General features: G+C 41.4%; 1 protein-coding gene across 1 annotated transcript in view; it reads left to right on the top strand.

Annotated features, from left to right (window-relative positions):
• Nucleotides 1-23,649, top strand: part of CPNE4 (copine IV) — a 177,728-nt gene that overhangs the window by 115,019 nt on the left and 39,060 nt on the right. The window contains exons 6-8 of the mRNA XM_008577505.1: nt 8,044-8,142; nt 15,516-15,602; nt 18,697-18,756. Coding sequence (XP_008575727.1) covers nt 8,044-8,142; nt 15,516-15,602; nt 18,697-18,756 — 246 coding nt within the window. The remainder of the gene's footprint in view (nt 1-8,043; nt 8,143-15,515; nt 15,603-18,696; nt 18,757-23,649) is intronic.

The raw sequence follows: 23,649 nt of genomic DNA, 5'->3' as shown, positions 1-23,649 counted from the left end.
GTTCTGCCATTTCACAATGTGAAACACCAAGTCACTGTTGCCACCACCAAGACCCTCACCAGATATGTTCCCTGGACTTTGGATTTCCTAGCCTCAGAAACTGTAAGCAATAAATTTCATTTTCTATATAAAATTCCCAGTTCCATGTATTTTGTTATAAGCAACAGAAACAGACTAATACATCTACCAAGTCTGATTAGTTAAAAGTATACTTTAAATCCTGTGTTTCTGTGTTGATTTGTTGCCTAGATGATCTATTCAATCTGAGAGAGGGGTGTTCAGGTCCCAAACTCTTATCATATTTTAGTCTATCTCTTTCTTTAGGTCTAATAGTGTTTATATATATGGGTGCTCCATTGTTAGGTGCATATATATATATATATGATTACTATGTCTTTTCGCTGGATAGATCCCTTCATCATTATTTAATGGCTTTCTTTGTCTCTTTTTATGGTTTCTGGGTTAAAGCTTATTTTTTCTGATATAAGAATAGCTACTCCTGCTCAATTTTGGTTTTTCATTCATTCAGTGTTAGTCTGTTTTGTCTTTCTACATGAGGTTAGTCTCTTAAAGATAGCAGGTGGTTGGGTCAAGCTTTTTAAAGCAATCAGACAGTCTGTGTCTTCTGAGTGGTGAATTTAAACCATTTACATTTAAGATTGTTATCAAAGGTATTCTCTTACTCCTGGCATATTATCGATTTTTATTTGGATGTTTTAAATATATTTTGTTATTTTCTTCCCCTTTTATTGTTTTTCTTCATGTCTTCAGTGTTTATTGTTTTTTGTTTTTTTTTTTTTGAGGTGGTAAGATATAATTTCTCTTGCTCATTTGCATTTTTGTTCTACCAGTGGGTTTTGTTCTTCTTATTTATTCATGGTAGTGATTATCGTTTTTCAGATTCCAGATGCAGGACCCCCTCGAGGATATCTTGTAGGGCTGGTCATGTGGTAGTGAACACCTACAGTTTTTGTTTGTCTGGGATATACACTATTTCTCCCTCATTTCTGAAGGATAGCCTTTCTGGGTATAGTATTCTTGGGCTGGCAGTTTTTTTCTTTTAGTATTTTGAATATATCATTCCATTCTCTTCTGGCCTGTAGGGTTTCTATTGAGAAGTCTGCCGTTAGTCTGATGGGGACTCCCTTACTGGTGACTTGATGCTTTTCTTTTTCTGTTTTTAAGATTCTCTCTTTGTCTTTGAGCTTTGCAAGTTTGAATATAATATGTCTCAGAGAGGATCTTTTTGAATTGAATCTGTTTGGGAATTTCAAGCCTCCTAGATCTCAAGGTCCATGTCTCTCCCTATACCTGGGAATTTTTCCACTACTATTTTATTGAATAGGTTTTCAATGCTTTTTCCTTTCTCCTCCCCTTCCAGAATGCTCATGATTCAGATGTTGTGTGCTTAAGGTTATCTGCTAGCTCTCTTAGATTTGGGTTTATTTTTTTCTTTTTTCCTTTTCTTTCTTTTGGTCTGCCAGGGTTATTTCAAAAAGACTATCTTCAAGATCAGAAATTCTTTCCTCTGCTTTCTCTAGCCTGCAGCTTAAGCTCTTAGTTGTGATTTTTATTTTATTGAATGAATCCTTTAGTTCCAGGCATTCTGCTACATTCTTTTTTAAGGTATTAATCTTTGTAAATTTCCTTCTTCATATCCTGGATAGTTTTTCTTGTTTCATTGTGTTGTCTAACTAAGTCTTCTTATATCTCATTGAGCTTACTTAATATCATTGCTCAGAATTCCTTTTTAGTCATTTTAAGGGTTTCCTGCTCTATGGGTCTGGTACTAGAGAATTATTGTATGCTTTTGATCATGTCATATTTTCTTGTTTTTTTGTTTGTTTTGTTTTGTTTTGTATTTCTTGTATCTCTACATTGATGTGTGGTCATCTGGTAGAGCAGTTGCCTCTTCTGTTACTTTGGAGTGGGCTTTGAGGAGAGAGACTTTCTCCTATAGTTGTGTTTTATAATAATTGAGTAGTGTGTGTTGTTGTTTGTTCTGGGTAGACACAGTAGTGTAGTCTCCGTGTGGGTATTTCAGTCATATTCAGTGTTGGAGTTGCATATGAATGCCTCTGTGGCATACACATTGAGGTGTTTTCCTTGCTGAGGTTAGTGACACTGTGTTGGTTCATCAAGGATGTGAGGAAGCTCTTGAGTTCTTGGGAGAAGCGTGTTGGTGCCCTGTCACTTTTTGGCTGGGGTGGGTGACCCTGGGTGGGTTTGTTGACACACCAGCTAGCATCCTGTGACCCTGATGCATACACTGGGATATACGGGAACTCCTCAGTTTGAATACGTGATTCTGAGTGGGGTTTCTCTTTCCTGTTTCTTACAGACAGAGGCTCCTCCTGGGTCCTTGCTTTCTCCAGTTGGGGGATGGGTTGGTGGTGATTGGGAATTGTTTTCCTTACTCTATTTGGGTATCCTGGGTTTCTGCATGTATCTCTCCCCAGATTAAGGCAGTCACATGGGCTACATACATACCTCTCACCCCCAGGGGTGCTACTGTATGTAACCGTGTAATTCTTCCTGTGGTTTGGGCCACTGGGTTGCAGGTCTGCACTTGCTGACCTCTTTTCCCAGGCTCCACTGGTGACTCTCTTTCTGTTAATGCAATTGAGTGGTTGATGGGTCACCTGTATGGCAGCAGTTGTGGTGGACCACTTGCAAAGTAGTGGTGTCTGTGGCAACAGCATCAGGAGTGCCCCTAGCCCTAGGCTCTTGAGGTCCCCAAACCATTTTTTTTAAACAAATTGAAGGTTTGTGGCAACCCTGTGCCAAGTAATTCTATTGGTACCATTTTTCCTACTCCATGTGCTCACTTCTATGTCACAGCATTTCAAACTTTTCATTATTATTATACCTATTACAGTAATCCACAATTAGTGATCTTTGATGTTACTATTGTAATTGTTTTGGGGTGCCATGAATCATGCCCATGGGAAACTTAATCAATAAATGTTATGTGTGTTCTGGCTGCAGCTCCAACCAGCCATTCCCTGTCTCAGTCCCTCTCTTCAGACCTCCCTATTTCCTGAGACATAACAATATTGAAATCAGACCAATTAATAACCCTACAACGGCCTCTAAATGTTCAAATGAAAAGAAGACTCACATGTTTCTCACTTTAACTCGGATGCTAGAAATGATTAAACTTAGTGAGGAAGGCATGTTGAATTTCAAGACAGGCCAAAAGCTAGGCCTCTTGCCCCAAATAGTTAGTCAAGTTGTGAATGCAAAGGAAAATTCCTGAATAAAATTAAAAGTATTACTCCAGTAAACACACAAATGATAAGGAAGTGAAACAGGCTTATTGCTGATATGGAGAAAGTTTTAGTGGTCTGGGTAGAAGATCAAACAAGCCAGAATATTTTCTTAAACCAAAGCCTAATCCAGAGAAAGGTCCGAACTCTCTTCAATTCTATGAGAGAGGTGAGAAAGCTGCAGAAGAAAAGTCTGAAGATATCAGAGTTTGATTCATGAGGTTCAAGGAAAGAAGCCATCTCCATAATATACAAGTGCAAGGTGAAGCAGCAAGTGATGATGTAGAAGCTGCAGCAAGTGATCCAGAAGATACTTGAGGAAGGTGGCTACACTAAACAATAGACTTTCAATGTAGACAAAATAGCCTTCTAATAGAAGAAGGTACCATAGCTAAAGAAGAGAAATCAATGCCTGCCTTCAAAGCTTCAAAGGACAGGCTGACTCTCTTGTCAGGGGCTAATGCAGCTGGTGACTTGAAGTTGACACCAATGCTCATTTACCATTCTGAAAATCCTAGGGCCATTAAGAATTATACTAAATCTACTGTTCCTGTGCTCTATAAATGGAACAACAAAGTCTGGATGATGGCACATCTATTTAGAGCATAGTTTACTAAATATTTTAAGTCCACTGTTGAGGCCTACTACCCAGAAAAAAAAAGATTCCTTTCAGAATATTACTGCTCAATGACAATGCACCTGGCCACCCACTAGCATTGATGGAGATGTACAAGGAAATGATGTTGTATTCATGCCTGCTAACACAACATTCATTTTGCAGCCAATAAATCAAGGAGTAATGTCAACTTTCAAATCTTATTATTTAAGAAATACACATCATACAGCTATAGACTTTATGGATAGTGATTCTTCTGATAAGGTAAATTGAAAACCTTCTGGAAGGGATTCACTATTCGATATCATTAAGAACATTCATGATTTGCGAGAGGAGGTCAAAATATCAACATTAACAGGAGTTTGGAAGAAGGTGATTCCCAACCCTCATAGATGACTTTGAGGAGATCAAGACTACAGTGGAAAAAGTATCTGTAGATTTGATAGAAATAGCAAGATAAGTAGAGTTAGAAGTGGAGCCTGATGATGGGACTGAATTGCTACAACCTCATGATAAAAATTGAATGGATGAGGAGTTGTTTCTTATGGATAAGCAAAGAAAGAGGTTTCTTGAGATAGAATCTACTCCTGGTGAAGATGCTGTGAACATTGTTGAAATGAAAACAAAGGATTTAGAATATTCCATAAACCTAGTTGATAAGCAGCAGCAGGGTTTGAGATGATTGACTCTAATTTTGAAAGAAGTTCTGGTGTGGATAAAATGCTATCAAACAGAATCACATGATACATAGAATTCTTTCCTTTTATGAAAAACTGAAAATTTTATAACAATTTTCTGAAAATTGTCTTATTCTAAGAAATTACCACAGCCACCTCAACCTTCAGCAACCACCACCCTGGTCAGTGAGCAGCCATCAACATCAAGGCGAAAAGATTATGACCTGATGAAGGCTTAGATGGTTGTTAGCATCATTTAGCAATAAAGTATTTATAAATTGAGATATGTACATTGCTTTTTCAGACATACTGCTATTGCTCACTTGATAGACTATAGTATTGTGTAAATATAACTTTCATATGTACTGGGAAACTGAAAAATTGGTGTGAGTTGCTTTCTTGTGATATTTGCTTTATTGTGGTGATCTGGAACTGATCCTACAATATCTTCAAGGTATGCCTGGTATAATCCTACCATCCGATTGCAAAGAAAATCAGAAATATTTAGTGACATTAGTTAAGGCAAACTTTATAAGCTCAAGGGTCATTTTTTTCATTGAATTGAATTGAACTTTCAGACATTCACATGATAGCAATTTGCTTTTAGCATCTATCAATTGAGTGAACACATAATGACCAAAATGTTAGTGTAAATCGAGTAATGATTTTAACTGAATTTTAATTGTAATTCTCTAACTTTCTGGGGCCAAACTTTGTTTTAAAAATCTAAATAAAATTACTTGAATTCTAATTCCATGTAACTGCAAAAGTGGACAACCCTCCACAGTATTTCTGTGGAGTTCCACTCCTCGGGTTCCCCTGCCAAGCTCTTTCTCTGTCTCTTCAGTCCTGCTCCACGCTCAATTCCCAGTCATTGTTGTGAGAATCTCACATTGCTCTCTGGTCCACTTGCCCCCAAAACACAGACACAGCTCCTCTCCTTTATTCTCCATGTCACCGTCAGCGTTAATGCTATTATGAGTTATAGATTTACTGGAGTCTCAGGGATGATTGGAAGAGGAGCAATTGGGCGGGGTTCGCAGAGATATATGAATAACCTGGCCTTGAGAATTAGACATCACAGTTTGCACAGTTTCTAAACTGCCTCTCACCTCCTCCTACCCCAATGCTGGGTTCATCTTCCACCCTCTGATGAAACCTTCCCTAATTTCTTCTCAACCCACAGCCCTGGGTTCCCACCTCTGTGTCTCTAGTTACCAAACAGAAAACTCAGCTTGACCATTACTTTTTTCATCTGAGCAACTTAGCTCCCTTTGTCTTAACCTCTTCCATGCTGATTTATCCTAATGCATTCTCTTTTCTAACCAAAGAGTTTATTATTATGTTTTCTAAACAAAAAATTACCTGCTGAGTCCTCCACATTTAAAGACAGTAGAGGCTGAGAAGCTAGTTTTTCTTTAAGACTCCTCAAAAAAAAAAAAAAAAAAAAAAAGTCTAAGCAAATGATTTTTATTCCTACCCGTATCCCATAGAAAAAAGATAAAAGACAAAAAAAAAAAAAAAAAAAGAATTAATTTTTTTTTAAAACCCCCCAAAAAAAAAAAAAAAAAAAAAAAGTCTAAGCAAATGATTTTTATTCCTACCCGTATCCCATATTAGAGAAACTTTAAAATTTTGTAAACATAGATCATAAAGGGTGAATTGGGAATATGGGAATATTGAGGGGGTCAGACCATGAAAGTCTTCTGAAGACCTGTTAGCCTACGCACATTTTGATTTCAAGCAGGAAATTAACATGATTAGTGGATTACAGGGGGAAAGGGAGTGCAAGGAGACAAGCTAGGCGATGGGTGTTGTAACGAAGTTGAGAAGGAACAGTAGGAAGGGACAGAAGTGCTGGAGGGAAGCCGCATTTAGGAGGCAGAATGGAGAGGACCTGATGTGGGAGGGCGAGGAGCAAGAAGAATATTGGGAATGATGCCCAGTTTTCCATTTGTATCAATGGGGTGAGTACTGGTGCATCTCGCTGTGACAGAAAATAAATGCATAGGAATAAATTTAGGGGAAAAGTCATGTTTCATTTTAGACGTATTTCATTGTATACCTGTGGAGCATCCCACAGGATCTGGGAACAGATTTACAAGTCAGGTTTTTCAGGCAGGACTGGCCGGTGGGATCTGTATCCTGAGGAAGGACCAGGCTGCCTCTTAGATCCACAATATTCCAAGGAAAAGCTCTGAGTAAAAGGTTCCCTCTGCTGTCTCGATATTATCTGAGGTCTGGGACTTCTTTGCTGCACATCATTGGCTTAAGATGTAGAAGTGATACCTAAGGTGCTTGAGACCTCAGTCCAACTTCTGCCCTGGATAAAATGGGGACCTTTGTCTTCTCTTAGCCATGTGACCAGAGGGATTACTGCTGATTTGACCTAGTTACTCTACCAAGTGTCACTTGGGAGCCCAGAATTTAACCTTAACATTGTTGAAAAGAGCCCTCTTGTTAAAAGTGAATGGTCAATTGTGTAACACTACTCTGCTATACAAGAGAATGAAATACTGCCATTTGCAACGACATGGATGGACCTAGAGAGAATTATATTAAGTGAAACAAGTCAGGCACAGAAAGAGAAATATCACATGTTCTCACTTATTTGTGGGAGCTAAAAATAAATAAATAAACACACAAACAACTGGGGGGGGTGGGGGGAGAAGACACAACAATTACAATTCCTTGAAGTTAATATAACAAGCGAACAGAAAGGACATTGTTGGGGGGTGAGGGGAGGGGGAGGGAGGTTTCGGTGATGGGCCACAATAATCAACCACATTGTATATTGACAAAATAAAATAAAAATGTTTTTAAAAAGTGAATGGTCACATCTTGTATACAATAGATGTGTAACATTTACCAGTGTGGCCTATCCGTCACCATTTTTCATGTGGGTGCAGTTAAAGTTTTCACTTTATTACCTTCTTACTCATTTTTGTTGTCAGTGCTCTTTTGCCTTCAGAAAAATTAAAAGGAAAAAAATGTGATTAATATGGTCCCATTTAAGTCATTAAACCAAAGCTGCCATTGTGGAAGGCACAGACATGGACTCAAGCATCTGATTTCAGCTATAAACCAAGGACGCTAACTGCTAGGGGCTAAAGAGCACTGTGATTGGAGGCAGGACACCTACCTTCAAGTGCCAGGTTTTCACTCACTGGATGGTCCCTTTGGCCAGTCACTTATCTTCTTTGGATCTTACTGACCTTATCTGAAAAATGAGCAAATTATTGCAGTCACTGCTGCATCAGGACTATTTGGAGATTGTGGCAAAAAGGCCAAGTAAAAGACTAGCGAAACCAAAGGAATATTACATCTCATATGCCACAATCCCAGACTCCTGGGCTTTTGTTCCAGACCAAACATCTTTCATCGACTCCTCCCCATAAAGTTCACTCTGCCTTCAGCTGCTGTGGCTTCATTCTTAATTTAAAAAAAGAAAAAGAAAAATAATATTTTTTTTCTCTCGCAGTGCATAGTATGGGACTGGGACTCCAATGGCAAGCATGACTTCATTGGAGAATTCACCTCGACATTCAAGGAGATGAGAGGAGCAATGGAAGGGAAACAGGTATGTGGTAAACACTGCTGGTATTGCCCCAGACACTCTCTCTGATGTGTCCTTAGCTCCCAGCTACAAACAAAACAGCAAGGGGCAAGACATCAGTATATGATTGAATGTGGTGAGAATGAAGCATGGTGGGATTTCAGCACTTACCTTCCAGTACTAGCCTAGTCCAAAGCAGTTGTGTGACCTTGGACGAGACACTGCCCCCATCGGTAAAATGGAGAGGTTAGATGAGAGTGTTTCTAATTTTCTTTAGCTGTGTAGCCTTGGACAAGTGATGTAATCTCTCTTTCTCAGTTTCCTCAACTAAGAAATGAGGGTGATAATTATACTTACCTCATTGAATTTTGTGAAGATTAAATGAGACAATCCATGATACTCACTCATAGAGCACCTAGCTCACAGCTAGCACTTACAAAATATCTGCCATTAGCAGTAGTATTTATTCCAGTTCTCCATTTCCATGACTTGGTGACATTAATAACACATTTCATACTTTGGACCCCTCCAAATCTTCATTATGGGGGCCAGGTTTTCATCTAGTTTCATCAAAACTAGACATGTCACCAAGACATGTACCCAAACACTACCACATGCCACAAAGACACATTGCATCACACAGAAACTGTCATCTCTCCCAGGGTGACGGAGATGCAAAGGATTACTAAAAGCCCATTTCTCCAGAGCAGTGAGAGGACCGAAAGGGTTAATCCCAGGAGGAATTCCTTCAAGAGTGGAGAATTCCTAGGAGTAACCCAGAATCAGGTTTTCTCTTGGTTTTTATTGTCCAGGCAAAAAGTTACAGAAAAGAACACAGGTGGTTAATCAGTCATAGTGAAAATGTAAACAAACTGGCTACATGACAATTTTCATTAAAACAGGTGCAACTTAAAAATAGTTTAAGCAATTTACCATCAAAGGAGTCATAAAACTAAGTATGTGACATACAAAAGAACCAATGAGATAATCGTTATGGCAACACTTAGTTCCCTAGGAAACCTAGAGAAACAGCTGAAGGTGAAATGTGGAACCAACCATTAATTGGCAGAGTAGCCTTGAAGGGCCAGCCCGGTGGCGCACTGCTACAGTGTGCCACTTGGGAAGTGCGGTGGTGCTCCCGCCGAGGGTTCGGATCCCACATACAGACCGGCTGCTCACTGGCTGAGCAAGGTGCGGGCGCGACACCAAGGGTTGCGATCCTGTTGCCGGTCCCGGTCCGGTACGGGCATGACACTGAGGGTTGCGATCCGTTACCGGACACGAAGAAAAAGACAAAAAGGAAAAAAAAAAAAAGAGTAGCCTTGAAGCTTTTAGCACACATATTTTCTCATCATTAGGTTTAGCTGCACCAAGGGCATCTGCCCTTAGAGACAGCACTTTTGCTGTGTTACAATTTTCATATCCACACCAGAGACATTTTAGTCCTGTGAAAGTTTTGGGGTTTTTTTCCCAACCTTAGCATTTCTTTGTGCAATACTAAAAAGTTAGGCTATATCTTAAACTAAAGGGCTTTCACCCCACTAAAACTGTTAGGCCCTGTGAAATAAATTTGCTTTATTAATATTGGTATCCTCCACAAGGAACCTAAACTCTTCTGTGTTTCATGCAGACACACATACTTTCATATATATATATACATATATATATATATATATACACACACACACACACACATATATACATGTGTAAATATATACATGTTTTTTATATATATTTAGATATATAAATGTACCGGTCAATAGCTATTGTCTGGACACTAACCATGCAATTCCTCTTATCTGTTCAGTATTCACCTGCCCAACTTCCAACTGTAGTACCTAAAATTCCACAAGCAGGCATGCAGAGTTTCAGGGCCACTGTTAAAACTGACACTAAATTATAAGTAAAGTCACTCCCAGGATAGCAAGGAAGATAGCCAGAGAAATTGTTGCTCCATTGAACGTACAGGACCAGGACCTACTGAGCTAATAAATCAAGGTCCTTCTCTGGCTGCAGGAGCATGTTTCACCCATGCCCAAAGCAGGCTAGAAGTGTGGGGGGAGACGTAAAAGTTCCAGGAAGCAGCCCTCAGCAAATAACTAATGGGAGTTGGGACATAAATTCCCCAGCTTCCTTGCACTTTGGGTGTCAAAACTCAGGCATGTGCTCTACACAACTTCTCAGGGTTCCTCAGCAGGAATAAGCCTGAGCTGACGACACTGGTGAGTGACTTGATCATACACACTTTCTTGGCTGCCTTCCCTATCTAGTTCCCCACTCCTCTGTAGGTGCTTCCTGGTATTACCTCCCAGACAACCTACTTGCATTTATTATTCTTGCCTCAGAGTTTGCTTCTGGGGTAGCTCAACCCAAGACATATACTGTTTTTACTCTGGAGTTCACTGTCCCCTTGAAGCAGAAAGGAATGACAGCAGAGGGCTCAGTGGCTTGGAGAAAGGTCTCTTCCCTTAGAGATAAGCCCCTGTGGCTGGCCTGGTCAGAAATGCTGATTAGAAAAGATGTCCAACTAATTTTTCAAGTCTCTTCTTTCAGATGTAAGGTAAGGATATAAACAGACTGGATGGAAGTAAACTAACACTTTTTAGAACTGGAAGCTTAATCTGAATCAGATCATTTGTTGAATGCATACCTTAAGTCTAGAAACTCAAGGGCAGCTTTCCACTCAGCTCTCGCAAAACCTGCTATATGTATGCTCTGTTATGTACCCAGCATTGCAAAAAACTTGTCAAACACATAGAGACCTTCACGCACAAGCAGGCATGCAGAGTTTCAGGGCCACAGTTAAAACTCACACTAAATTATAAGTAAAGTCACTCCCAGGATAACAAGGAAGCTAGCCAAAGAAATTGTTGTTCCATTGAATGTACAGAACCAGGACCGACTGAGCTAATAAATCAATGACAGTTATCAATAAAAAACTGCTGAAGCTCTAAGGAGTTTTATAAAGTTTTATTTTATTCATAAATCACAAATAGAAATAGCCAAATCAATAAATATGGGAAACGTTTTATCTTTAGGCTCCTAAGGGGATATTTAAAGTATGATTATAACATATATCATAAATGAAAAACACCAAAGCCTGTTGCTTTCAAACAAACAGAGATGAATCTTTAGTCCCACTGAGGAATGGACCATATACTACTGTACTTTTCTGTATCACTGAGATGCCAGAAAACCTAGTTCAACCATCCAGCTCCTGTTTTGTTACATTTGCACAGTGGGAACTATCCACTTATTTATTGAGGAACACCTACTAAGTGCTAGGCACTGTGCCAGGCTCTATTTATGCCCTAACTAACCATGTTGACATGGCCTCTACCCTCCGGGAGCTTACAGACTGGTGGGAGTCAGGGAACAATATAAATGCAAATCAAGTAAACAAAAACCAAAAATGCAATTATAACTTGTAACAAATGCTAATTAAAAACTGAACCAGTTTAGTTTTAAAGGTCTGTGTATAGAACAGATAATCTGAAAAGGTAATATTTAAGCTGAAGCCCTTTAAGAATGAAAAGAAGCCAACCATGTAACAAGCAAGAGAAAAGCATTGCAGCCCAGGGAAGAGCATTGCAAAGCACTGAGCTGAGAAAGAGCTTGGTATGGTTGAAGACCTGGAAAGAACCCAGTATAACTGGAGCAGAGGATGAGGGAACTGTCCTTGTGATATGGTGAAGACACAGGCAGAGGCCAGGAAAAGCAGATTCTGATAGATTCTTCTAAATGTGAAGAAAGCACACTAAAGCTGTGTTCTCCAATACAGTAGCCACTAGCCACATGTGGCTACGTAACTTCAAATCTTAATTAATTAAAATTAAATTAAATTAAAAATTAAACTTATCAGTCACACAAGTGACATTTCAAGTCCTCATGTGGCTAGTGGCTGCTATATCGGATGTGCAGATACTGAATATTTCCACCACTACAGAAAGCTCTATTGGACAGTGCTGCAAAGGGCTCTAAGCTAGAAAATGACATGATTGGTTTTCCTTTTTAAAATATTACTTTGGCTACTGTGTAGATAATCAATTAAAGAGAGATAAGGGAGTGAGGCAGGGAGATCTGTTAGGAGGTCACCACTATAAATAAGACAAGAGAGTGTAATAACTTGGACTGAAGAAATGGTAATGGAGGTAGAGAAGAGTGTAGAGATTTAAGATACATTTTGGAGACAGGAGCTACAAGATTTGTTGAGGGATTGGGTATGAGGGAGAGAGGGAGGGTGGAAAAGGATGACAGGGATAGAAGGATAAATGGCACAATTTTCTGAGAGGAGGAAGTCTTGTGGCAGGGAGATCCAGTTTGTGAGGTAAGTTTGAGAATTAGGCTTGAAAAACTAAACTCAGAGGAGAGACTTACCTGCAAATGTATTTTATGAGCCATGAGAAACTTAGGCTGAGTGAAATAAGCAAAGCAGAGAAGAATAAATACCACACATCCTCCCTCATACGTGGGAGCTAAGAGAGAAAGAAGGAAGGAAAGAAAGACCACAGTGGTGCATTGAACTTGCAGAGGGAGAGAGCAGACCGAGGAATACAAAGTGGAATGGGGGGTCACGGGGGACGGGGGAGGGGGATAGGGAGGGAGGTTGGGGATGATTGGGTGGGGGACACGGGGTATGATCACAGTTTGTGCTAATGGGCATGCTGCCAGTATGGATCTGGCCATCACATCTGGGGCATAACTGGTGACAATCAGCTTTGTGTCTCATGAATATTTATAACCAATTAAAAAAAGAAAAGACATTTAAAGTCAAGAGAATGGACTTGCGCACCTAGGGAGAGAGGATAGAAGAGAGGACAGAGGAGGCTTAAGCCCTGAGGAATCTCAGTATGTAGCATCAGAGGGAAAAAGAGAAGACACCATCTTTCAAGCCCCTTTTCCTGTGAGAGTCATGGTTCTGAAGGTACAGAGTAAATTTTTAATTAATTTTGATTAATTCTTGAGTAACCTTTATAAGCATCCTGAGCTTGAGGTGGCCAAAGGGGAAACTTGCAAGAACGAATAGGAGAGCCCCTCCAAGACCCTGCTAAAGGGAGTCATTGTGGTTAATAGGCCAGGCTTGGAGTGATACTGATCTGGGGTCCACCAGTTACCACTTGTATGACCTGGGCAAGTCTCTTTTCATCTCTGAGCCTCATCTTTCACCTGTAAAATAGGTTGTGGGGAGAGTTAAATTGGATTGCAAAAGTAAAGTGTATAGCCCATAGTTGTATGACAAGTTCATCCCAAGACATATGCAGAATATTTAAACCTGGTTCATGAGCACCCCCTGCCCACCCCACAGGCACAAAGGCCCCAAATACCTGCAGGTTTTGATTTGGTTTCCTTGGAACCCTTGCCTGGCTAAGCCAACCCATCCTCCACTACTGGCTCATCTTAGACTGAATGGAAGTGAGTAGACTTTTTATGGATGATCACTATAATTCTTAATAGAACTGAGAATCTTGAACTCATTCAGGGTTTCATTTGATGTCCTGCTTGATTGAAGAAATTGAAGTGAGTAGTAATGATTGAAAATTACAATGGAATCAGCACAGCCAATTTTAGGATCTTCTCTTTCCGATTGTTAAGTAAATCCCTAAGCCACTTGTTTATACTGTAATATCAGAAGAAGCTTTGGGGGGAAAGGCAATTTCCTTTTTGATGGGTTTGGGGGGAACTTGGGATGCTTTGTCTGGAAATATTAAGTTTACTTTGAGACAGGCTAGAATTCTCGTTTATCAAGTGTTATCCACCTGGAGAGCAAATGAGAAGAAAACCTAAGGGGGGGGAAAGAAGACAAACTTCATGATGGGAGGCAGATTTGATCTTTGAAAAGGAAAAATAGAGCTTGAAATCTCTTGATTTCAGATTTTGTTTTGACTCTTTTTTTGTTGTTGTTCTTTTTCTTTTCTTTCATCCAATAATCCTAGATTTGAAAGGAGTCATAGAGGCCCCTTATCTATGGTGGTTCAGGAATCACCTCTTCCAAACCCTTATGTAGTTGCCCAGTCCCTGCTGGAACCTCCTCTGTGATGAGCTACCCTACCAGTTTCTATTGCTGAGTAACAAATTACCCCAAAACTTCCTGGCTGAAAACAACCATCATTATTTACTCACTGTTCTCTGGGTTTGCAATTTTGGCTGAGTTCAGCTGGGACAGCTCCTCTTTGCTTTGCTGCACATGGTGCCAACTTGACTCACTCATGCATTTGTGCCTCAGCAGCTAGGATGGCTGAGACATTTCTCCGCGTGTTCTTTTATCCCCCTCCCAGGAGACCAGTGTGAGCTTCTTTAAATGGCGGTGAAAACTTCCCAGAAGCAAGAGAAGGGCCAACCCCAATGCACAGGCACTTTTCAAGCCTCGCCCATCTCACATTTACTAACATCCCATTGGCCAAAACAAGTCACCCAACTAAGCTCAAAGTCACTGTGGGAGGGAACACAAAAATGCATGGACACTGAGAGGAATGGGTCACGGAGCCACTGCAGTATCAGTCTACCCCATTCACATCTGCTCAGAAACTGCTTCATTTTCAGCACTTCTGAGTGTCAGGGAAGGAAAGTTTGTCTCCTGAGTGGGAATTCAAGGATCCAGCTCTCATAGGATGGAGGCATTCAGTGACTCTTGGATGTGACTCATGACTGATTTTTTCCCATGAAATCTTCTGTAGGCTGGAAAGGTTGAGACCTGTTCTCCTAGATAGGCCCTTAGCTCCCAGCTGCCTCCTCAGTTCCTAGCTACTCCTGGAGCTCTTATCCTATCCCTCAAAGGGCCCCTTTGGAAATTCATTGTGCCACTGTTGTGACATATGTCAATCCATTATTTTAGTTCTCAGTGAAGTTCTATTTAAACTCATCATTGTCCTCACTAACTTCATGTTGCCAGCGATCAATGTTCCTCAGTTTTCCTACTTTTTAAGTCAATTCTCAGCACTAAGACTTAGCACTTAGGCATCACCCAAATGTGTGTCTGTAAATCTCTTTCCTCTGCAGCTTGATTTGACCCTATTCATTGTAATTATTTATATGTGCCAGGCACTGTTCTAAATTCATTCCTTGGATTAATCATTTAATCCCCATAATAATCCTATGAGATAGATATTATTATAAGCTCCATTCTGCAGCGATGTCCAAGGCATAGAGGAAACACATAATTTTCCAAAGTCCACACAGCTGGGAAGTGGAGGATCTGGAATTCAAACCAGGCAGATATCAGAGTCTCACTCTCAGCTACGCCCCCTTACTGCTCCTCTGGATGCCAAGTTTACCACCTAGACACCATTTGTCAGCCCTCTCATTCGGTTTGTCCACAGCAGCACCCAGGAGCTTGGCCTCATATAATAACTTGAGTTCGTCCTGAATAGGCTTTCATGCTATGACCCTTCTTATTGCAGGTGCAGTGGGAGTGCATCAACCCCAAGTACAAAGCCAAGAAAAAGAATTACAAGAACTCAGGCATTGTGATTCTGAATCAGTGCAAGGTATGTGCGTAGCCCCCTCTTCCAGGAGTATGAATCTAGGGCTGTCTGGGAGGAAGAGTTTAGGTTGTATGGCCAGAGAAAAAGAGTGTCAAGAAGATGTGATCCTTTTCAGAATAAAAATCAGAAATTGAATGTATTAATGGACATACAATGAAAAATGTAAGCATGGGTGGTCTTGAGCTCTGGTGGGCAAATACGTCCATCCCTTTTCCAGGGACAGTTTTGTCCCCCAAAACAGGAAAGTTCTGGTCACAGGTCAGGCTCCTCTCCATCCATGGCAGTGCCAGAGGGAGATCCCTAAATGGGCAACCAACATTTTCAGAACACCTGCTATATGTCTGTCACAATGTTCAGTACTTTACATGTGGTACCGCACTCGTGCTGAAAGGATACCATGAGTTACCAGAGGCCAGGTAGGAAGGGTAGGAGGTGGGGAAATGTGGTGGACTAATGGGTACAAACTATGCTGTCTATCCTAAATGAATCATTGTGCAGTATATGCATGTATTGAAACAACACACTGTACCCAAAAATACGTGCATGTTAATGTTAAAATTTTAATAAAGGGTACCATGAAAACAAGACAATGGGAGAAGATTAAACAGCCTAGAAATTCCTTTAAAAGAGGCTCCAACTTTGCAAAGGATCCCTTGTGCTAATAATTAAACCTCTTAAATCACATCTGAGAGTAATTCTGCCACTGGTTGAGTATTTACTTTGTTAGCATAACTACAATAAATTCTATTTAACTCTTATCACAACCCTGAGATTTCTGCTTTCACATGAGGTATGTAACTAGCTCAGACAATAAGTGGTAGGTGTAAGAGCTGAGATTTTAACCCACATCTGACTTAGTCCACCATATAAGACTTAAACTCCATCCAGATTGGATGCGAGTATGTCTGTGTGTGTCTGTGTCTGTGTGTGTGTGTGTGTGTGTGTGTGTGTGTGTGTGTGTGTGTGTACGTATGGTTTCTTTTCCAAATTGGCCTCTCCATGGCTGCCAAAAGCTGCAGGATCATATCCTCACATAGCAAGATAGTAAAGGAAAAGATCGATTAGTCTGGTTTGGGTCACATGCCCACCCCTTGAGCCAATCACTGGGACTAGGAGATAATGTATTAAGACTGGCTATCTGGGGTCATTGTATTAATCATGTTTTTTATTTTCCACATTTTTTGATGCTTTGACATCTTGAGGCCTTGTGGACCCAGAGAGGGCCTGCCCCTCCCAGTGTTAACTAATTCCTAGGGATAGCCTGAGAGCATGCCTTTGATATGCAAACCAGCTAATCTTGAGTCCATAGCCCCAACCACCTCCCTTACCAACTCTCACGCACCAAGTCAATATTCCCCCTGCCTTATGTCACCCCAGGGCCAGGTATCAGACAACTAGAGACCTCTCCTGTGGCTCCAAACCTGCTGAAACTATCCAAATGATCTGATCTTAAGCCTGCTTAGCTGCTTTCCCTGCCTCACCCATTCCTTCCTTTGAAAATCACAGTAGGCTTTTGCACACACTTTCCCCTCACTCTTTGTGCCTCCTTACTGACCCTGGTGCTTCCCCATATGGCCTTCTGTGTGGAGCGATGTGCCTCCTATCCTTTGGGGACCTGTGAGTAATAAACTCTTCTTATGAAGGCAGTCAGTTATTTTACCATACCTGGACAAATTAAATCCTGGGTACATTGAAAACAGTCATGTGTCTATCCCTGTGCCCAGAGAAGTAAGACGGGAGATCTAGATGAACCAATTCATGGTAATCTGTCTCCATAAGGTGACTATGCATGTATCTGTTTTGATCTGTTATAAATTGATCTTACAGTTCAGTGGTCAGAGGTCACTGTTACTTCACTCACTTCCAAGTTCCTATTTCCTTTATATACAGACACAGTAATAGGGTGTCCCAACTATCAGACAAAGCATAAGGAAGCCAGGAGCAGGTACTATTCAGAGGGCCAAGTGAACAGCATCCCAGAGAAAAGTCTCCCAATAGATGTATGCCACCTGGAGGTGGTACCTAGAGAGACCAACATGGGATATTATGTGTCAGTCTCTGAGAAGCTTCCCTGAGAAGCATTAGATGGAACCTGAGAAGTAAGGGCCAAAAATCACAGTTACTGGCTGTCCAGGTGGAAGGATCCAGACCGTAAGCTCCATGACTGCAGGTACCATGTTTATTTCTTTCATCACTATGATCACTATATCCCTAGCATCTAGTGAATAGCAGGTGTTCAATAAATAATACTCAATAATTGAGTAGATTAATATCACTAAGAGCCAAGCATCAGAATCATAAAGGAGCAGAAATTAAGAACAGAAATTAGTAAGGCACATGAGAACACACATGATGGTAGTTGGCAGAAAGCAACTACCATACTGATTTCCAGCGCAGAGGTCAAAAAGATGGACTCTGCAGTCCAGACTTCCATCATGAGAGTCCCAGCTCCACCCCTTACTAGCTGTGTGATCTTAGCCTTGGTTCTGTCATGTACAAGATGAGGACAATAATAACAACAATATCACCTACATAGGACTGTTCTAAGAGTTAAATGAGATAAGGGATGTCAAGTGCGTGGCATACAGTAAGTGCTCGATAAATGTTAGTAATTATTGTTTATACAAGAGGAAGGGTCTGACTGGAAATTGTTAGTAAAGGCCTTCTCAGGTCATTGTAATCTGGAAGCTGCCAATCTAGTTTACCTGTGTATTGAGAATGCTACCAGGACTAGGCTCAGACACAGGCAAGCAAGACTGAAGCCAAGTAGTGAGATATTACTGATTTTAACATGGTAGTAACCCCTAAAAATATAGTTTTAGTCTCACCCTGGAGGCAGAACTAATTAAAATTATGCATAAACCAAAAGAGAGAGGAGCAGGGGGTAATATTTGTAGTCCGCACACACCCATTTTATTACCATTGCTTTCTTTCTCTCGTTTAATGGAACAAAACCAACTGACTCATCTTTTTTTCATAGGTCTCTTTCTGCTCTTTCCTCTGAGTTAGCAGTCTATCCCCAAAGTTTAGGCCTCCAGTCTCTAAGGAAGCAGATCATGATGTTACTAACCCAGTTACCTCTCTTTCTCCTGTGCAGATTCATAAGATGCACTCTTTCTTGGACTACATCATGGGTGGCTGCCAAATCCAGTTTACAGTAAGTTGTCTCCATGTTTGTTCTTATTCAGGGAACAAGGGATGGGGAATGGTGCTGGGTTTGGGACATGAGGAGACAAAAGTGTATTGAAACCCTGGGTCAGCTTTGTTCAAAGCTCATTGCTGAGACATTGTATGGTATTATGTTTTTAAAAGGAGCTTGTATTCCTGTTTTCTCCAGTGAGTATGTTTTCAGCATCACATCAGGAAATTCATGCCACAGGTGGTTTGGGGAACCCTCCTAATGCTTCCTGGTCCTTCAGTATCTGAGGCATGGGGCAGTGTGTAGATTATCAGATTCTGTGACCTACTGTGAAGGATGAGAAGGAAGTGAGCCATGCTAGTAAGTTCCACTGAGCCAAAGGCAGATGCCTTGGTGTATTCATGTGACCAGGACACAAGCACCAATGACAGTACCTAGGTAAGCCATCCAAACAGTTCATCAGGCAAGGAGAAGGTGCTATGGGTTGAATTATGTTCTCCAAAGCCAAAGGTTCATGTATTAATCTCCACCGTAACAGTGTTGGAACAGGGTAGGAAATCTTGTTATGGTAATTGAAAGGTGGGGCCTCTACGAGGTGATTAGATTCTGAGGACCACACTCTAGTGAATGGAATTGATCCATTGATGGAGTAGTAAGTTGATAGTTTAATGAGTGATAATAGGTGTGGTCCTGATGGCTCTATTAGGAGCACAAGTGAGCAGGTTAGATCTCTCTTGCTCAAGCCATGCGCTGTGCTGCCCTGCGTCGCTGTAGAGGCACTACCAAGAACAAGGCCCTCTCCAGATGTGCCCTCCTGGACTGTGGACTTCCCAGCCTCCAAAACAGTAAGAAAGAAATTATATTTCTTTATAAATTACCCAGTTTCAGATATTCTGTTATAAGCAACAGAAACAGACCAATACAGAAGGTGAATTCCAAAGATTGGAGAACCAGGTTGAAATCAAGGTTGATAAGTAGAGTAGGTGTCTAGACTCCATGGGTAGATTGAGGATTGTCTCCTATATATAATCTGTGAGCCCATGGGATTTACGCACTTCTGATATATATTTGGGTAGGTGGGCTGGGTATTTTTTAAAGTGCCCATGTAGGGCAAGTTTGTGAGTCCATCTGCCCTGGAACAGCTTGCTTTCACTGACATAATATTCAAAATCCTCCTAGGTTTTGGGCAGATGTTATCTCCAGAAAGAGAATCCCGAGATATCAAAAAGACAGATGTTCTAAAACCCATGGGAAAGCAACATAGATGTAAACAAGAGAGATACAATCTGTACAGCATTTGTTTCTCATCTTACAGAACTGTACTCATGAAGGTTAGCCCTGTTCAACTCCCTAGATTGGTTCAGTCATGTGAGGAAAGCAAGGAAAATGCATTTAATGTTTGTCGAGGTTTGGGTCCAAGAGAGTAGACAGAGCCAATGTATTCCTGGGACCAGGGACAGTAGTACTCAAAGGAATAAGAGGGGAAGGCATAAGGGGATGAGACGAGTGGTCATTTGATAGGCCAGCTTTTCCCTAGCTAGAGGCTTGTCCTCTGCTCTAATCTCAGAGAGGTCTACCTGTGTCTTGCCTAAACTCAGAGCATTGTTTATTTACCCCTGGGTCATTACAAGAGCTGAGCACAGAGTGTGGCCATTTCTTTAAAGCCTAAGATTCTGTAATGACACAACCAGCAGCCCTCCCACATGCACACTGTTATATACAGAAGATAGCAAACACATTCACCGTGGGCACACACACCTAACTCTAGCTGTCCTGTGGCCTTGTTGCTGCTGTGGGTGTATACAAATGGAAGTAGGGAAGCAGGCAATGTCATAAAGGAGAGCTACTGGAAATAGTCTTCCAAGATCTTAGGCAAAGGAGTGATTTCAGGAAACTATTTATAGGCTTTCAAGGGAAAGCTCTATTGATTTCATTCCGTTTTAGATTCTGTAGATCCCATGCTCTTGAACAACTCTTTATTCAACCTTCAGGGGCTTGCTTTGCCCTTGGAGTTGTGCTGCAAAGAATCAGCCCCAAAGAAATCCAGAAGTTTAACTCCAAAGAGTTCCCAGCTCCACATCCTGACTCTCAGTTGTCCTTGTGGCCTGCCTGACATAGGATGATTGCCCTCTCTGCTCTGGTCTCCCCTCATTTCTCACTTTGCTGACCTTCCCCAACTGGGAGGTAGCACCTCAGTGTTTGTCACCAACACCGTCCCAGTCCCAGTTTCTCATCCCCATAGACCTCTGGGGGTGTGAGTAGGAAGAGCAGTCTGGAGCAAGGAGTGAGAAGAGGAGAAGAATGTACAGATGAATGCTGAGGAGAAGGGGACAGGCCATCAACAGTTCCTGCCACAAAGCCCTTCCCCCTGTAGTTTCAGGTTAAGGACTCAGAAGAGGATTGCTAGGTGTTCCATTTTGAGTGTTCTATTAAAGAAAATATACCAGTCACTTCAATGTCATTTTCCCCCCAAATTAATTCAACTCTCTCATTATAAATTTTTTATACCTCCAGCAGTACAATCTAATGTGAATTACAAGCTGTAATGTAACCTGTTAATAAAAATTAATATGTCTTTTTAAATTTGGTCTATGAGTGTTTGTTATCTGCCTAATAATCTTATTGAAATCATCTGTATTAGTTCATTTCTGTTGCTTATAACAAAATACATGGAACTGGGTGATTTATAAAGCAAACAAAATTTATTGCTTACAGTTTTTGAGGCTGGGTTGTCCAAAGTCCAGGGAACACATTTGTTGAAGTCCTTGGTGGTGACAGCAGGGTATCACATTGCAAAATGGTGGAGCAGAGAGAGAGAGAGTGAGGGAGAGAAACAGTCTCCTCTCTCTTCTTTAAAGCCCTCAGAACCATGCCCCTGACCACCATTGTCAATCCATTCACTACTGCACGGTCCTACAATCCAATCACCTCTTCGAGGCTCCACCTTTCAGTTCCCATAACAGGATTTCCCACCCTCTCAACAGGCACATGAGGACCAAATTTCTGATACATAATACTTGGGGGACACGATTCAAGCTTCAGTGAATTTGTGGGGGGGGACATAATTCAATCCACTACACCATCTGACAACATGGGAGATGAGAAGTAAAGAAAAGAGGGCTTCCTGGCATAGATAAGAGTAGAGGAGAAGGGGGAAAATGGGTGCTTTACTGCAGTAATTACACCCCTTAGCCTTTCAGAGGCAAAAACTCCCACTGGCACATAATGTGACCCATGACTTCTGAACAAGTCCCGTAGCTTTAGCCAAGACAGCCTTTCTGTCTCCATGGAGAACGACCTTCAGGAGCCAGAGGTGACAAGAAGTTCTGGGTGTTCTCCATTTCCTCCTCCAGATTCACTCTCCATCCTTCTACTGCCTGTGCCCCGGGAGGTCAACCTCTTTGGAATCACTAGCAGGGCTTTCCTGCACTTGGCTCTTGCTTGGGTTTGACCAGTGGGCAGCATCAGTCAGAGATCAAGGAAGAGCAGGAGAGAGTACATGGAGCACTTATTCCCCCAGCTTTATGACTGCCAGGCTGTGGTTTGGCAGTGACCTTATTCCTCTTCAGAATGTCACAATTCCCTTCAGGTGCCCTGTTCTGCAGATACTCCTCTTACTGAGTTCTGGTAACTGCTCCTTCACACCCTTTCTGGTAGGTTCCCCTTAACCTTTCTCACCTGTTTGTGAATTGTTCCTTTATTAAAGTCTCCTCAGTCACCTTTTCTGAGTGGGCTGCTTGTTTCCTGTAGCAACTCTGACCGACGTGCATTAAAAGCAGAGGCTATGAGAAAGCCTCTGCCTCTTCCATAGATGCTGCTGTTTCTGGTTCAATCTTCAGCATGTTAAAGATGGGGCATCTTTCTCTTTGGGTGCCAGGCTGCTCAAAACAATTTTCTTGAGTTGTAATGAATTGAGCACTAAACCTTCAAAGGGAGGTAAGTTTTAGGGGGAAAAAACAAATTGGATGAATAAATATGGTACTGAGTTTTTTGCTTTGAGAAGCATCCTCATGAAGGTAAGTATGTGTGCACTCATATAGTCTAATGATAAACACCGAAACCTTACTTGGGTTAACATGAATAAATTGTGTGTTTTTAGAGGAGTGTTGAGGAAGAAGCTTGGGGTCAGAACATAAAGGGTTTCAAATTCTGAGGATAATTTGGTGGATAATGGGATGTTCCAAAGGATCATGAGCATGATATTGAAGCAATGGGCACATGCTTTCGAGAAGTAAATCTGGGAGTGTTTGGTATTAATGGTGGGGAAGGGAGTATAAAATTTGAAGGAAGAAGAGATTTAAGCCAACTGCAACAGTCCTGGTGACAGATAAAAAGAGGCTAAACTAGAGCAGCAGCAGTAGGAAGAGGCATCGTGGAAAAAGAGACAATAAACCTCAGCCTGTGGCTCAATGAGGAGACTGAAAGCAAGCAAGGGCGATGACTTCAGGGTGACTCAAGGCTCTTGTCAGCACATGGTGGTCCTATTCATGGAAATGTGCAGGTCAAGATGAGCTGCAGGCAAGATGATGAGTTTGTTTTGGGACATGTTGGAGATACTTTCAGATGTCCCAGTGGAGATGGCACTTATGAATATGGCTTCAGGGGAGAGGTGAGAGCTATGTGTATATGGGTCTGGATGAGATGGCCAAAGAAAAGGATACAGAAAGAAAAGGAACTTGATGACAGGAAATTGTGGAGGATTGTCATTTAGCGGCAGAAAGAAGAGGGACAAGCAGTAAGAGAAGAGACGCCAGAGGAGAGGAAGGTCCAGGAGGAAGCAGTAACTCAATTGCCCAGGAGGAAAGAGTTACAAGATCAAGGGTGACAATGGCACAGGCTAAAGAGAAGTCAGAGGGTGAAGCATAAGTAGACTTGTGTCATCTTCAGGGAGACCCAGGAGTGAAGGTGTAC

This window comes from Galeopterus variegatus, unplaced genomic scaffold (genome assembly GCF_000696425.1).
Source record: "Galeopterus variegatus unplaced genomic scaffold, G_variegatus-3.0.2 Scaffold1524, whole genome shotgun sequence".
Lineage (NCBI taxonomy): Eukaryota > Metazoa > Chordata > Mammalia > Dermoptera > Cynocephalidae > Galeopterus > Galeopterus variegatus.
The sequence above is the reverse complement of the archived record's forward strand: the minus strand, read 5'-3'. Positions and strand labels throughout refer to the sequence as shown.